This window comes from Myxine glutinosa, chromosome 14, assembly GCF_964187855.1.
Source record: "Myxine glutinosa chromosome 14, kmMyxGlut1.1, whole genome shotgun sequence".
Classification (NCBI taxonomy): Eukaryota; Metazoa; Chordata; class Myxini; order Myxiniformes; family Myxinidae; genus Myxine; species Myxine glutinosa.
In genome coordinates this window covers 78,765,851-78,783,643 of record NC_136274.1, presented here as the reverse complement: position 1 = coordinate 78,783,643, position 17,793 = coordinate 78,765,851, and the positions used below count along the sequence as shown (strand labels likewise).

Here is a 17,793-nt window from a genome sequence, read left to right as displayed (position 1 = left end):
TTTGGACTTTGCAGGTGTTCGGAAATTCCAGTGAATAGCCTCGATTACTTTGCCGTGTGCCGTGCGTCATTGGTCGCGCCTTACTTTGGAGTTACTGATTAATTGAAAAGTAAGTTGGAAATGTTTGTGGATATGCAGGGTGGGTTCAGAGTTATATTAAAGTCAAAAGTGGCTGGTGATTATAAAATATGATCGAATTACTCATAAAATTAGGTGGAGGTGATACAACTCCTTTGGTCGCAATTCAAAACTAACAATTTGCAGTTTTCTATGTAATATTATAATGGGATTTGAGGTGACATAGAGTTGAGTAGATAATAAATCCCATCATCGTAACTATAAGTTATGTTTTCTTCATTAAAATTTCTGTTTCAGATGGGTACTGATTATATTTAAGCATGTTCCTTTTTTAATTTTTGTCATATAATTATTTGCCCAAACTCAATTAAGATCAGTTTGTTACTTTTTTTTTTTTTGCAGTGCGTCGAGCAAAAAAAGGAAGTGGTCGGAGGATTACGTGCGGTACGGGTTCACGTGTTTGACGGAACGGGACGGACGTCAGCGTCCTCAATGCATGCTTTGCAATGTCAAGTTGAGCAACTCCAGCCTAGCACCAGCAAAACTACAGGAACACTTAAAAAAACTGCACGGCAAGGGGCAGTACAAAGACGCAACCCTGAATGAATGAATCATTGTATGAATGAATCGTCATTCATACAAAGACGCAATGCTGGATGAATTCAAATTGAAGAGAGTCCGATTCGACGCAAGTGCTACCTTGCCCACTTTCGGCTTTGTTCCAATTGACAAACCGATCCTCACCGCGTCATATGAAGTTGCGTACCTGATCACAAAGCAGGGCAAACCGCACACCGTTGGCGAGACACTCATCAAACCGGCCGTGTTGAAGATGGCCAACATCATGCTGGGAAAAGCTGCTGAAAACAAGTTGTCTCTCGTTCCACTCTCAAATGACACCATCAGATGCAGAATCGACGACATGAGCGATGACATCCTTGCCCAGGTAGTTGCAGATTTAGTCGCAAGCCTGACGAAATTCAGCCTTCAACTCGACGAGACCACCGACGTTTCGAATTTGAGCCAGCTCATCTTATTTGTGCATTATGTCAAAGAAGACGAGATCAAGGAAGACTTTCTGTTCTGCAAGCCTCTCACAACAACGACGAAGGCAGCTGACGTGAAGAAGCTTGTGGACGACTTCTTCAGAAGCAACGGCCTCTCGTGGAACATGGTGTCTGCAGTTTGCTCGGATGGAGATCCAGCCATGCTGGGATGCAACTCCGGTTTTGGAGCGCTGGTGAAGGCCGATGCACCACACATCATCGTCATGCACTGCGTCCTGCACAGACACGCGCTGGCATCAAAAACCCTGCCTCCAAAACTGGTCAATGTTCTGAAAATCGTCGTTGAAACTGTGAATTACGTGCGAAGCCGTGCTCTGAATCATCGCATCTTCAAAGAGCTGTGCAATGAAATCGGCACTGAATTCGAAGTCCTTCTCTACCACTCTAATGTTCGATGGTTATCACGAGGGAGCCGTGTTTTTGCCTTGCGTGTAGAATTAGCCCTGTTTTTGCGAGAACACCAGCATTGCCATGCAACGCACTTCCAAGAGTCAGAGTTCATCCTCGCCTTGGCATACTTGGCTGACATCTTCGACGCACTCAATCATCCCAATTGCCAGATGCAGGGCGGTGGAGTGAATGTCATCGAATCTGAAGAAAAGCTGAGCGATTTCCGAAAGAAGTTACCGTTGTGGAGGCGGCAAACAGAGAACGACAACTTCGCAAACTTTTCGCTACTGGACGAGTGCGTGAGCGGGATCGAAGATGAGTCTGAAGTTGGAGGCACTGCTGTACCGGGGGAGCTGAAGCAAGCGATTGCCACGCACTTGGATGAGCTGGGAAAGACATTCGACGGATACTTACCCGACCAAGAGCAATACCCAGCATGGGTGCGGCAGCCGTTTACTTTTGACGTTGCAACGGCAGATGTCAACGACCAATACCTCGACGACGACATCGACCTTCAGCAGAGCCAGACTCAACAACAACTCTTCGACACAACAATGCTCTCAACGTTTTGGTGCCGCCAAATGGAAGAGTATCCTCCAATCGCTAAAATTGCCATTGAGATCCTCACGCCGTTCGTTGCAACGTATCTCTGCGAGCATGCGTTTTCCAAACTGGTGGACATTAAAACAAAGAAAAGGAGCAGGCTTGCATGCGAAAATGATTTGAGGATGGCCCTTGCCAAAACAAAACCACGCATTTCCCAGATCGCCTCCCGAAAAGAAGAACAGAAAACGCATTAAGATGCAATTCTTCTTAATTTTTTGGTCAAATTTGAGGGGTTCCGTGAGTGTTCGGTGGGTTTCGTTAGGGTTCAGCGCCTTTAAAAAGGTTAAGAAAATGCTTTAGACCATTTTTGTCATCTGATTAGACCCTTATACTCCATAGACCCCACTTAGACCCTAGAACTACTATTGGAACATATCCTTTGCAACCTTTATTGGAACCCTTTAACCTCTTCGACCCTTAAGATATTTACACCGTTTAGACACTTTTAAACACACCACACAAACATCAAGAGTCTTCTTGCAATATAGTGTACTTTTTTCAGCAAGTAATGCTCAAACTGTACATGCCCAGAGGGTAGGTACTTTGCTAGTACAGTATTATTGAAACGTTAATTTCATACTTTAATTTTTACTCTACTTTTCATCCTAATTCTTCAAGCTATACAAACATGCAAAACCCCTAACAGTGGAGGTCCATAGATAAACTGGCAAGCCGGCGACTCCTCCTTCTGACTCCCCTCTCGTTCATATTTCCTTCCCTCTTCCTCTGTAGCTGCTTCTAGCACATCAAATTAATTCGGGAAAGTTGTTGTCACAAGAGGATCAAGAAAAACTTAAAATGGCGGCCTGGATAGCATTTGTTCGAGTACCGCAATAGCATTGTTTACATGGTAACCGCCATGTTGTTAACCAGTGCAGAGCACTCTGTTCCGTTAAAGTGCTTGCTTGAGGGTTTTGAATCACAGGCAAGACACTTGGCAAGTGATAGCAAGCTGCTTGGTAATGGAACACACCCCCAGTCTTGGACCAGCATAAAAAAATACCTTGAAACCTGGATACACTGTTTGCTATCTTCAGACTTGCGTTGCTCTCTGGAGAACAGCTTGCACTATATAACCAAACTGGCCAGGTAGTTCAAGTTGTTCATGTGAACGGCCTTCTTCGGATACGAAGGCCAATCTACACATGTACTTGCGCACGAATGTCATTACTTTTATGAAATGCTTCAATAATTTCACTTCAGAATGAAATGCAACGCATCCCAACTCGGGGTGCACTCACCCAAACCAGACAACCAGCTCACCTGTATGTACTTGAAAGCACCACAAAGAATTTCCAGATTGGATGTGCGTCCCACGTGTAGTGTTGGCACCTCTTTCTTGAGCATCTCAAAAGCTTCTTTGAGTTGTGCACGTCTGCAAAGCCAAAACACACAATTGTTATTTATTTATCTGTACCTCGTCAAGGCTCATGGAAGAGTTTCTGATAATGGATAACATGCCACACACCATACACAGAACAAACATATCAAGTAAAAAGCAACAGCGATTCAGAATTTGCTGGGATGAAGGGTTAATGGCCAAAGCGTCAGCTTCTACCCTATCGATTCCATTGACAATTCAAAACAAGTTTGGTTCTAATGAAATGCATGGAAGGAAAATAGCGTTGATATGCATAACAGGATGTTCATAAACATACGCACATGGTATCATGTGATGCATCATCACAAGCACACTGAGTGCTGGGTGCAACGCGTTTCGTGAACAAAAATTTTGCCTCGTGGAAGAGTGGGGGTAATGGACTGACATGGTGGTGGGAAAACAACTGGACACAAGGTGGTGGATGAACGAATGGGAAAATGGAGGCAAGAGGCTGCTGGAGGCAAGGGGGTTCATGGGGATAAAGATTGTGGGTATGGATGGATGGAAGACAAGAAAAGATGAGATGAGATGTACTGCCTTCTGGAACCCCTCAAGGGGAGGGCAAACTGAATTTACGAAGCTAGGTGATTTCTCATGCAAGAGAAAAAGAACAAAGGCATTGACATAGGCAGGAAGCCTGTATTTGGGAATATTCATAAGGAGGATATCACTGCAACAACTAGAACGGCACTCAGTAGAGCGCATACTCCCGCCGTGGGTGGCCGCTGCTGAGCCCTATCTTCCAATGGTAAAAAAATCCTTCAAAAAATTCCTGGATCGGGAATAATATCCTGAGCTTCACCAAAAACTAATCAATTCTTCCTTATCCCAAGGGCAATCATCCCACCAACTTTCATCCAAATCCGTTCAGAACTTTTCCAGATATCTTGTGCACAAACACATGAACACACACACGTGCGCGCGCGCGCACACACACACACACACACACACACACACACACACACACACACACACACACACACACACACACACACACACACACACACACACACACACACAATCGAATGCATTACTCCCTGGCGGGAGTAACTAGAACAGCACTTGGTAGAGCGCATACCTCCGCCAGGCTGAACAGTTTACATTTTGTATCCCACTGATAGGCCGGATCTGGATTCGGACCTGAACCAAAATTGAATCTGCGCAACCAACTCATTCACCAAGTTTTGTCATAATCAATCCATAAGTTTTCGAAATATCATGCTATACAGGGTGTCCCCGCTTAACGTCGTCCTGGTTAATGTTAATTCGTTATAACGTCTATACTAATTAGATACCAAGGTTTTACAGAACGTCGTGATTATTTCCCTACAACTCGCTATTACAACGTCAGGACATAAATGCCATGAAAAGTCTTCGGCGGTACTATGAAATTTATAAAGAAAAGAAGAGGCACAGCAGCAAGCAGTCAACTTATTTTATATTATTTTTTTCTGGAGTGAGGAAAACGGTCATCTCAACAACGAGGAGAAGCCTTCATGTCACAGCGAGGAGGAGAACCCTCCAGACCTCGGTGACACGCCAACCTCCCACTCTCCACCATCCAGCCGTAGAGTGTTTTATTGTACTAAACGGTGATTTGTTTGGAGTTTATTTTACATTATTATGAAAATTGATCCATTTAGCATGTAACATCTTGTTTTCAAGAACGTAACCACGATGTTAACCAAGGACCAAGTGTATATCGGGTTTGGCCCCATCAATGGTGACAAATCACTTTAAAATGATTCGATCCAGATCTTCACCAAAATCGAATCAGTCAGTCCTTGCCACACACCCAACCTGTCCACAACATTTGGCCCAAATCCCTCAACAACTTCGAGATATCCTGCACACAAAAGAAACAAAGACAGCAGTGAAAAATAACCTCCGTCCACTTCCAGTGGTGGGGGTAATGAATGTAGCCTGGAGGGGGCGGAAGGCTGAAAGGGCATGAGAAGAAATAAAAGAGAGGTGGTATAAAGCATAGGGGTTAGAACCCAGTTGCAATGAGCGAACAGGAGGCCCTATCTATCTGTGCCTGTGCTTCTTCTTTATGGTAGATGCCAATGATGAGACCTTTCGATTGTACATCATCCATGAGCGAAGTATGAAGTAAAGAGGGCAACAGCTCACAATGGAGACAGCAGTAGTCCAATGAAGTTTTTGGTTATGTTTTTTGGTTGTCTTACTAGTTATTCTTCAAGTATAACATACATGATTTCAGCGATAACTCCAACACCAGGTGACTAACCTGACTGTGCAAAGAAATTGTGTCTCTCCAGGAAGCCAGTTGTGGGGCCATTTCAGTCTCTACAATTTATTGATCTTGTCGTGCACGTGCAATTGTAATATTCCGATGCACCAAAACACGACACTATTTATCCTTGTATTATTATTTTTTTGGGAGTAATTTCAGGGTTCCTCTTCCAATAACTTGCCATAGATTTGAAAAGCACTTTGTGGTGTATATTGCAACAATCGTTCTTCCTCTTTCTTCGTGGCCACAATTATTCCCACGTTCTTGTGGGGTTGGCTGGGGAGACGTTTCTGGCCCAAGTCTTCATGAACCACCTGGTCAGGCCTGACATTCAACAAAGTAGTTGGGGCAGTAATTTGGAATTTGGGCATGGTGCCGGCGATAACCCATCTTCTCTTCACGAAAGACACCGTAGGATCTTCAACGAATACCGGCAGACGGGACGGGACACCCAGTTTAACATCCAACCAAGGGACGGCACGCACAATCATGAATCGCCCTCCCTTTGAAACACCAGGATAAGAGTTTATAGCTGGGCCAGGATTCAAACACAGGCTAGACAGCTTATAGGTGAGTGTGCGTACCTCTAGGCCATCCAGCCATCTTTACATTCTGACAATCAATATATCATGGAAATAACATTTCACTTCCCCATGGGAAATCACCGGAGGTCACTCGAGCACATTCTGATGTGAATGTACCTTCGTGAATGTTCCTTCATGAATGACCGCCAAACAAGATGTCTGACAAGACTGCACCTCAAGAAGACAGGAACGTCTCAAATTTTTAAAGAGCACCCTGGCAGGACTGGTTCTTGCATAAACTAGTGAAGACAAATCCGCCCCACAGCAATGTTCTCATCTCAGCTGGTGCCTCTTGTTCAGCTGCAGCCTTGCCCGAAGCGACGGAACAGTTTGAGGTTTAGCAGGGTTGTCAGGCCACATTATAGGAGACGTCACCAAATCGTTATATGTCCTACACAACTCGGGTTCAATACGCTTTCATTACAAGGCAGATACGCTTCAAAAATGGGGATTCTGTTTTTAATCTATTTCGGAAAATATCATTTTGGAGCACCGACCTGTTTTTAAATCAAGACTTGCGTTTTGTTTTTTTTATCCTCCGTGGAATGGATCTGAACTATAATCCGCATAAACTACACCATATTCACAGGTATTTTACTGCAAGCTTACTGGAAAATAAATGTTATTCCCAATTCAAAGGAATGAATAAATGGAGTACTCATTGGAGAAAGCTAACCACCGTGAGAAGAAAGGTGAAGCTGACGTTTCAGGTGGGAGGCCTTATACTCGAACGAAAGCTTCACAATGGATAGCAAAACTTGAATCAACATTGTCGATTTCATCCAAGTTGCTTTACCTGTCCTCCACAAGAAAGACTGGTTTCCCATCAATTTCCAACTCATCTGTCTTCGGTGTCATGCATGGTCAATTGTTGTGAAACTTCACTTCCCTTGGGCTTTACAAACAATGGCACAAGTCAGGTGAAGTTTTTGGCTAACCGCAGTCAATCAGGAAACAGGTAGTGACCGAAGAAATTGAACCTTAAAATTTATTTTATTGTAATCCAAGGCTCATGTTGGGAGCTCGTACATAGATCACTTGCAGAACATAGACAACAACAAGCATGAGTTTACTCTGAAGAAACTGCCAAAGAAAAATGAAAATGATATAAATAGACAGAAATAAAAGGGAGAAAGAAAGATGGGTGGATAGAGGAGGTAACAACATTGTAAGCAGGGTAGAGCCCACACTGAATACAAGAGGTAACAACATTTACTTCTCCATATGCATGTGCGTGTAAAGTTTAGGCACAGACTTGGTTCCTCCCAAGTGATGATGACATATTACTTTCTTGTCCAGTTGTCATCATCCATTCTCATCTAGATTATTCGTTTTGGAGGTTGCAACTATCATTCCCATGGAAGCTCCTTCAAATCGGGATGGGGATAAAACTCGACATACAAAAACAACCGCAAGGGAACCCGAAATGCCAACGGTTGTCACAATATGCACATGTCGACTTTAACTTCCTCAGATAAACTGAGGAATAAACTATTGCACACCGCTCCTTTCCTATTCCAACTCCAGGCGCAGCATGACGTCATCCCCGGGCGCTGAAGGTGGCCCGGGGATGACGTGCCAGGAAAGGGAGTACTCAGTAGTCAGTTTTTACACCATTTGCTTTTTCTTGTTTGTTTTCTTGTTTGTTTGTTTGTCCGGGCGATATCTCAGCCATCCTTTGAGCTAGGAAACTAAAATTTGGGCAAAATATTGAGCACGTGCCTTGGCAAAAACAGTATTTTATTATTTTTTGACTAATTAATTACTTAATTATTATCCATTTATCAAGTAATTATTTATTTTCTTTCTCATCTGGGCAATATCTCAGGCACCTTTTGAGTTAGGAGACTGATATTTGGACACAACAATGACCAAGTGATTTGGCTGAGAAGGGTATTTTTGATTTATTGATTTATGGATTCATTGTTTAATTTTTCAATTAATTATTTAATTTTCATAAAGTTAGGTTTGGATGAAACAGTGGTGGTTTAGGTATGCCATTAGCCAATTCATTAAGAAATTAGTTATTTTTACGATTTTTCTTTTTGTATACTCAGTCGAAGCTTGTGTAAGAGCTAACAGGTAGAACAGTGGTTCGTAACCTTTTTCTCACCAAGGACCGGCAAAGGTCACGATAAATGACCGCAGACTGAAGTAAGAACAAAGAACCACCTTTAGAGGCCATTTTTCCCCGCAGAGCAGGGGTTGGCCTTTTTTAGGCACTCTTGGTCCCCTTTTTGAAGCAATGTTTTATGGCCGGATGCCCTTCCTGCCACCAACCCTGTTAGTCACCTCTTGCAACACACAGGGAATTACCAGTGAACTGGTACTCAATTTGCCGACCTTGGAAGGATGACAGGCTGAGTCAACCCCCCTGCCATTAATTCAACAATTGAGCGGGATTCAAACCCAGGATCCTAGGATCCCAAGCCGGCACCCTAACCGCTAAGCCAACACCAGGTTATGACCGCAGACTGGGAACCACATAATTAATGTTCTTTACTATCTATATACTTAGCACACCAAACATCTCTAACAATTTTTACAGTAATATTGTGGTTCTTTACAAGTAATGAATGTATCATGAACAACAGTTAAAGAATATTTAACAATTTTAGCTAGTTAGGTCTGTGGAACTTCTGCACAACAGATGGGGAGGATTCATGGTGGGGGAGCACTTTGTAAGGAAAATACACAGGCTCCATGGAATAAATATAATCGTACCTCTGGTTAAGGTGTGTGTGAACTGTGAATCCTCCTGTTATGAGAATACGATGTGCAGAGAAATGCTGTGTTTCTGAAGTAAACATTGCCTCGGAAAAATAAATATTACCTCAATGTTCCCTTAACAACAACAACAACAACAACAACAACAACAACAACACAATCGCTTCAGAAAAAAAAGAAATGTTACCTTCACAACATCAACAACACCAACAACACGATCCCTTCAGATAAAGAAGCTGTTTGAGGCCTGAAAACAAAAAGTCTGAGGCCTTCTCAAGGCGCTTGATGGCTATTGGTTGCAACCTTTCTATATATATTTGATAATCCTTGCTTTACACTGAAGGGACAACTGAAATGGAAGGTATAATGATTGTGAATGCTGCATAACACTTCTGCAGATGGCTTGGGCCGACCTGAGCAGGAACATGGCGGCCGAGACCAGCTGTGCAGCCAATGGGTGTAAGGCAGTCCTTCGATGGTCCACCCACTGATTTACGAATACGAACATACATACACATAAACATACACAAACACACTGTTATGACCTGACCCTTGCGTAGAGTGCTCGGGGTATGGCCTATTGATCCGGAGGTCCTAATTGACCTATTCGGGAGGCCAATACGTTCCCTGTGTGTGGGTCGTGCCGTTTAAGCAGTCAGATGTGACCAAGTGGAGTTATCATACGAATGCTGATGCAACTTTACACACCAACTCACCGACACAGAATGCAAATGTATGCCAATCCAGTAATGTAATGCAAGTTCAAAACAGTGGAATGAATGCAAATCATTTACTCAGGATAAACCAAAAAATAGGACATACAACCAAGCAATACAAAATCCATAGGAAAATCCCACAGACATGTGGGGGTAAAGAATAAGTAACTAAATACAGATAGACAGGCCCCAAGACAACGCGGAAAAGACAATCTAACGCCCCACCAGATATCCCTATCTAATCCCAAGGAGGGAGGGAGAAAGAAAGAACAAAAACAAAATAATATTTGCCAGGTTATAAAGAAAATAATCAGCAAAAGAAAAAGAGGGGGGGGGGGGGAATTCAGGCCTGTTTGAGATTACTTCCAGCTGCCTCGTCGCAGCCGCAGGCCCCAAAAATGTCGCCTCACCACCTTTCTCTCTCTCTCGGTACGTGTCCTCAAACTTCACGAACCAATGGATCAGAGCAATTTTTTCAACACCAGGAAATAGCACATTGACTCAGGTTCACCAAAATGATACTTGACGAGGGGCACACGCTTCTGTTCCCTCCCCCTCTTTGCTACACGACGCATTTCCACACCTGTCCCTTCCACACAGACGGTGCCTCCAACCGACAGCCCTTGGGGGGGAGGGATCACTGAACTCCTCCACGAACCCTCACAGGCTGAGTTACTCGTCACAAAAACTGGGCGCGCATCTAGACTTTGTTTTTCGCCTTTTTCTCTCCCGAGCCTGCCTTTCCAGCCACGGTTTCCACTTCCTCTCTTCATTCCCTTATCAGACCACTCACGAGGTTCTCACCCATGAAATTATGTATAAGCCTCGAAGGGTGGGGGGATGAAAGTCGATAAGGAAGGTCTTTTAACAGAAGAATGAAAATAAAATCTGCGCATGCGCTGCGCTTGGAGATCTGCGCATGCGCAAGATTGGAGGTCACGTCTCTTCAAAGCTGTCCATGCGCGCACGCTTTCGAAGTTAAGTAATTTTTCACAATTGTGTTTTTGTCGAAACTGCATCTTTCTTTCGGTGTGTGTAACTATTGGTGTGTCTTTAATAGGATTCTCGGTGTTGGTTTTTCATACCTGTGTACAGAATCGTCGGTTAGTTCGTGTTGCGTATTCTGAGGCCTAGTGTAGTACTAGTAGGCTACCGTGACCAACCTTGGCTTGAGGCTTTGTTTTTGTCTCAGCGGTTCTTCGATTGCGCTGCAATTACTTTCGGTCTCTGTTTTTCACAGTCTTTTCACCCCATACTTCCTTGTTTTAAAATCTCAACTCAAAAAAAAAAAAAAAAAAAAAAAAAAAAAAAAAATTCCCTTCTCTGTTCTTACCCGTTTGTTCGTTCTTATTTGTTCGTTCGTTCTTCGACCACGTTGTTCGTGATCACGTTGTTAAAAAATGTTTAAACTGTCCCCTGAAGAACTGTATTCTGTCGTATACTATAACACCTTTTTCTTCTTCTTCTATAAAAGGATGCTTTCGACTTGCTCACCAAATCTTTTCATTCCAAAAAAAAATTCCATCTCTTACAGTGCCTCTTTCATACATTCCCGAAACTCGACAGCACTCCACCCATCCTTTAGCGTCCTCAAACGTATTTTTGACTCGAAGGTCTCAAGAAACTCATTTTGCAATAAATGTTCGTTTCCCATTAATCGTACACTTTTCAAAATCCAATCTCACCCCACCCCTCCAAATCTTCCCCATCACCCCTTCCCTCCAAAACTTCCCCATCACCCCTCCCCTTCAAAACTTCCCCATCACCCCTCCCCTCCAAATCTACCCCCTTGCCCCTCCCCTCCAAATCTTCCCCATCACCCATCTCTTTCAAATATTCCCCCTTGCCCCTCCCCTCCAAATCTTCCCCATCACCCATCCCTTTCAAATCTTCCCCCTTGCCCCTCCCCTCCAAATCTTCCCCATCACCCCTTCCCTCCAAAACTTCCCCATCACCCCTCCCCTCCAAAACTTCCCCATCACCCCTCCCCTCTAAATCTACCCCCTTGCCCCTCCCCTCCAAATCATCCCCATCACCCATCTCTTTCAAATCTCCCCCTTGCCCCTTCCCTCCTAAACTTCCCCCACACCCTCCCCTCCGAGACTCTCTCTCACTCCTCCCCTCCTAGACTCCCCTCTCACCCCTCCTCCTCAAAGCGTCCTCCCCGCTTCTTCCCCCTTCCAACTTTCACCTTCATCTCCCTCAACCTTCTGCCTCACTCTTCCCCCTCCTCAAATAACACCTCACTGCGCCTCACCCAATCACCATCAAACCTTTTGTCCGCCCCATTCTTCCCTTTCTCCAAGCTATTCTGAAATCTCTGACACACCTTCAACAGCTCTCCCTACCTCCTCCCCCTCTTCCACATCTTACCCTACCGCTCCCCCCCCCCCTGTTCTGTATCCGATGCTCCCCCTTCCTCTTCTTTAACAGTATGGACCTCAAACATCCGGGGCCTTCGCTCAAACTTGACTGATCTCTCCATACAGGTTGCTTCTGACAAACCAGATATGATCTGCTTAACAGAAACGTTCCTCCTTCATGATGTCTCTGATTCCTTGGTATCTCTCCCAAGTTACTCCCTCCTCCGGTATGATAGACCTGAGCCGAGTCCTGGAGGTGGGGTTGCTATCTTTATAAAAAAAACTCTTCCTCACTCGCCCTGCACTGCCCTCTCTCCATCTCACCCCCAGGAATACCTTTGGCTACGGCTTCCCCTTCGCTCCCACCTTTTGTTCACATGTGTGTTGTACCGTCCACCAAACAGTGATGACTCCATCTACATCTCGCTGTCTAATAATTATCAGAATCAACTCTCTCTTCCTCATATGTGGTGATTTCAATTGTCACCATGCCAGCTGGCTGGGTGTGGGTACCTCTCTCACCAGCCATGGCTCTTCAGCAAAGGACTTCTGTGACTCACTGGGACTGACAATCTGTCAATTTCCCGACCCGGATCTCAGTCAACGGAGCATCTTCTCTTCTGGACTTGGTTATGACTAACTTCCCTGAAAATGTCTGCTGCTCTTCTTCTGCTCCAATCGGCTCATCTGATCATGTGCTTGTTAAAGTGGACATCTCTCTGACCATTCTCAGAGAGCCTCCTCAGCGTCGACGAGTCTGGCATTTCACTCAGGCCAACTGGCACGGTCTTCAAGCAGCCATCAATCATCTGGACTGGTCTCCCATCTCTACCGCCTCTGACATCAACTCATCCTGGGAATTCTTCCAAAGTAAATTGCTCTCTCTCATGCACGGATTTATCCCATCTCGTCTTCAGTTGTCATACCCTTCCTCCCGTCCATGGTACACGGAATCTTGTGGTGAGGCTATTGCCCAGAAACAACTTGCTTTCGTCTCCTGGAAAGCAAATCCAACGGAAAGAAATCTCATTTCCTTTCACAAAGCCCAAAACAAGTGTGTGTCCACCCTCAGGAGAGCCAGGAAACAATATCTCTCCATTCTCAGGACCGAACTCTCTTATCTGTCTCCCTCTTCCAAATCCTGGTGGCGTCGGGTCAAATCTGTTTCTGGTGTTTGTTCCCCCTCCATCCCCTCCCTCACCTCAAACGGCCACACGGCTGACTCCACACGTGAAAAAGCTGAATGCCTCAACTCTGTGTTTGCCTCTAAATCTTGTGTCCCAAACCCATCCCTCTCTGTACCCACCGTACCCAGTCGTACCCAGCTGCTCCTGGACTCTGTGTCCTTTCCTCCTGACGAGGTGGAAAAGTTTCTGTCAACCCTCGACTCCGATTCTGCAACTGGACCTGACGGCATCAGCCCACGGGTCCTAAAATCCTGTTCTTCCGCTCTTTCACTCCCTCTCTCTGTTCTCTGTTCTCTTCACCCTCTCTTTTGCTCAAGGTCATCTGCCATCTGCTTGGAAATCTGCCAACATCACCGCTTTGCACAAAAAAGGTGCAAAAACAGATCCCAGCAACTACAGACCAATCAACCTTCTCCCACTTATCAGCAAAGTCATGGAATCCATCATTGCTTCAGATATGAAATCTTTCCTCTTCTCCAATGGCTTGATCTCCAATGGCTTGATCTCCTCTTCCTGTTCAGGCTGGAGTTCCCCACGGCAGTGTTCTGGGCCCTGTGCTTTTTCTGGTCTTCATCAATGATCTCTCAGACTCTCTGGAACATCCTCTCTATCTCTTTGCTGATGACTCCACTCTCTGCCACTCCATTCCTCATCCCTCAGATCGGCAGTCTGCAGCCTCCCGACTCTGCAGACCTGGACAAAATCAAAGACTGGTCAAACAAGTGGAACATGTCTTTCAATCCTGACAAATCTCACTCTTACTATGTCTCTCCGAAAAGACAGACTGGACAACCCTCCCATATACTTTCTCAACAATCCTCTCCAATAAATTCTGTCACTCAAGCTTTCGGGTCTCACTATCTGCCATGATCATTCCTGGGGAAACCACATTTTCAATCTGGCCACCAAAGCCAGTCGCCTACTGGGCATCCTCCGTCGTGCGAAGTCCTTCCTTGGCACACCCGAGCTCTTCACCACATGCAAGGCTTTCATTCCCAGCTCAATGGAATACTGCTCCCCACTCTGGGCTGGTGCTCCTGCCTCATACCTAGCTCGGCTCCACGTTGTTGAAACCAAAGCTTTCAGAACCATTGGAATCTCCCGCAATGAAGCCGATTGTAAGGGCCTTACACTCGCTCACCACAGGCCCGTAGGTAGGTGGTCTTTCTGTCATCTACAGACTCCTATCTGGCCTAGCTCCCCCAGCTCTATCTGTGCTCTGTCCCCCAAATATTCTTACAGGTCGCACAAGATCTGCCAGCAACCCTATTCTGGTGAAATTGCCAAAGTCAAGACTCTCTGCTCACCTTCACTCTTTCATTCCTCTTTACTCCCACCTCTGGAACAAACTCCCCCACTCTCTTCAATCCCACTCCTCCCTCCAGGTCTTTAAAACAGCTGTTCATCACCATCTCTCATCTTCCCCCATCCAAAACCTTGATCTTTTCTACCCCCGTTAATTCACCCCAGATCCACTTTTTTGAAATACCGACTTCTTTCCTGGAAGTCCTAGCAGTGTCCATGTGTTTTATACCTATCCCACCCCCAGCTCCCTTACCATGCCTCCTCCCCCCAAGCCCTCTCCCTCCCACAGATCTCCCAATGTCCATGTTCTCTACCGTTGTTATGCTTGTGCTTCCCTCTCACTCCCCATCTCGTCTCCCGCTCCCTTTATTGTATGTTTTGTGTGTCCTTTTCTTTTTTTCTTTTTTTCTTATTGATGTTACCTCTTACACAAGCCTCGATCTTGTATACCAAAAAAAAAATAATAATAATAATAATAAACTCTGCTCAACAAAGATACTTGTACCAAGAACCAAGTTCCAACATATTGTTTGTTAATATACTTGATGGTGATGAGTGGTATAAGAAAATTAAATTATTCCCTAAAATAAAACAAACAAATATTCATTGGTCCACTTAGTGAGTATGATCAAATGCAGCCCCCTCCCCAATTCCCCCATTTCTCCCTCTCCTTACCATCCTTAATTCCCCTTCCCCTAATTTTCCCTTCTACCACAAGTAGTAGGAGAATGGGGCGTCTTGAATGCATGACTAACAGCGAACGAACGGAGTGAATGAGAATGAGCGTCAGCGAATGTCTGTTGAACACCTTGAAATCTTGAGGATGGGAATGAATTGGAGGATAAAATCTAATTGAAAATCCAGTGGGTCAATGATTAACCTTGATTTTCTCCATTGACTTCAATGTTAAATTTTAGTGTGCTCAGAAACGCCCATTCTTCTACTACTGAGGTCAAAAGGTCAACAACTCTTTCAAATTTCTAAAATTCACAATTTCCATCCGATCGACTTGAAATTTGAAGAGGATTTTCATATCAGCTAACTGAATTCAACCATCAACTATTTGAGGCCAACACAGGCCAGATTTCTAAAATCCTCAATTTTCATCCAATTGACTTGGAATTTTAAGTGGATTTGCATACCAGGTGACTGAATTAAACCACCAATTATTTTTGAGGTCAAAAAGTCAACACGTGAATCGGTGCCTCCATTATGATGTCATACTTCGATAAGTACAAAATTTCATTCGATCAGGATGAAATTTCTTGAGCATCATCTAGGGATAAATTGATGCGCAAAAAACGACAATTGGTCACGTGGTTTGGCCGCCATATTTGTTTTAGTGAAAAGCCTTAAAAACCACTAAAAAACCATTTTCTCCGAAAGAACTGAACAGATAGAGGCCAAACTTTACATGCATGACCGCATACCCATGACGAATAAAATGTTCGGGGGCTGTGATGACGTCGGTCACATGGTTTGGAAGCTATTATTTTTTGAAGCAAAAACTTTTAAAACCGATCTCCTCCCTCATTTTTGAACATATCAAGTGGAAACTTCAGAAATATGTTCCGCATGTCTGGATGCTAAAATGGTCCTTTGGAATTTGTGATAGGTCACATGATTTGGCAGCGATAAGTAATTCAACGGCAATCTTAAAAACCTTGTATCTATTGAACCGCTTCATTGATTGACGTGAAACTTTAAAGTAATGTAGAAGGGGTCAAGTGGAAAATAGTATAACACTAGCAGAAAATAGTATAACACAACTCCAGAATGACATGTTTAGGTTTGCTCGTTGTCCATTTCCATGTAAGCACTTAGATCGTGATGTTGGGATCCCCAGTTAAAACCACATAAACTGTTGTCCAACGGTGTCTACCTACATCTTCGTAGCCAATGGTGTCTGCCAATGTTGGCAGAAACAGTGAGATGGGTTCAAACTGGAATTGGATAGGCATCCAGAAACATTGCAGATCGAGGCGTACATAAATAGCCCTCTTCTTCGTCTTCTTTTCCATCCTCACATTTTCGTCCTCCTACCTCACCTCTTCTTCGTCATTCTTGTCCTCCTCCTCCTCCTCTTTCTCCTCTTCCACCTCCTCTTCCTCCTCCTCCCTTCCACCTCCTTCCCATCCACCATCACCTCCTCCCTCTCCACCCTCTCCTCCTTTCCTCCTTTCCCCTCAAATGACGATAGGAAAAACGGATCTCAGTTTGCAGAGTAAACTCCATCATTAATATACAAGTGGCCAGCCTTCAAATCTGCCTTTGGCAGCATTCCGTTGCAATGTTTGGATGCAACTCTTGGTTTTGTTGCAACTCTGATTCAAATTATTTTGGAATTTCTTTTTCCTATTGGGTAAGTTTTGCTTTGATAATGTCACCCTTTACCCACCATCCCACCATCCAAACCCCCTTCTCGTCGCCTCTCCAACCTTCCCCTCACAGGTCACAAATCTAACCACCTGACTTGCACTCCCCGTTCAAAAAAAAAAAAATCATCGCACAAATAGGGTTTTTGCTCGTTTTCTGACACCCTATGATATTCGCAGTTTGCAAATTACTCCACCAGCCCAAAGGCAGCTCATCTGCCTAGGGTGGTGAGCTCTGCTGCAAATGGAGGACAGTGCAGTAGGTCTTCTATACTGAATTGCAGTTTTACCTATTGTGTCATTGCCCAAGCTGAGATGGAGAAATTTCTGCTTGCATGTCTTTTGACGTGGTTACAACCTCAGAATATTTATTTCTAATATTGTCATGGAAACAAAAGCTGCACTGGTATCTGCCTATACTGACAAGGTCCCCAGAATTGCTACCGGCCCCCATCTTCAGTCATGTCAGGAACAAAGCAGGATCTGACGGTGTACTCCTTAGTTCCTAATGTAGACAAGTCGGCCATCTATTTGCATGGGAATCCCTGCAAAATGTTCAAACCATCAGCTTCTCTGCATCTTGGCAGGGGTGAACTGTGGGCAACACAGAGCTGTGGCCTTTTGTCTTCCCACGAAATAATCCCTCACACAGACTTGTTATCCCCTCACTTTTTGAAATTATAACAAACATAGGGGCAATACCGCTGGTGCTCACCTGGTATAATAAACAGTATACTGCACCGACTAAGGGTATATT

At 44.5% G+C, this 17,793-nt stretch overlaps 1 protein-coding gene across 1 annotated transcript in view; it reads right to left on the bottom strand.

Moving 5' to 3' along the window:
- LOC137439949 (uncharacterized) overlaps positions 1–17,793 on the bottom strand; it is a 46,090-nt gene that overhangs the window by 13,051 nt on the left and 15,246 nt on the right. The window contains exon 4 of the mRNA XM_068136235.2: positions 3,405–3,516. Within this exon, the coding sequence (XP_067992336.1) occupies positions 3,405–3,516 (112 nt within the window). The remainder of the gene's footprint in view (positions 1–3,404; positions 3,517–17,793) is intronic.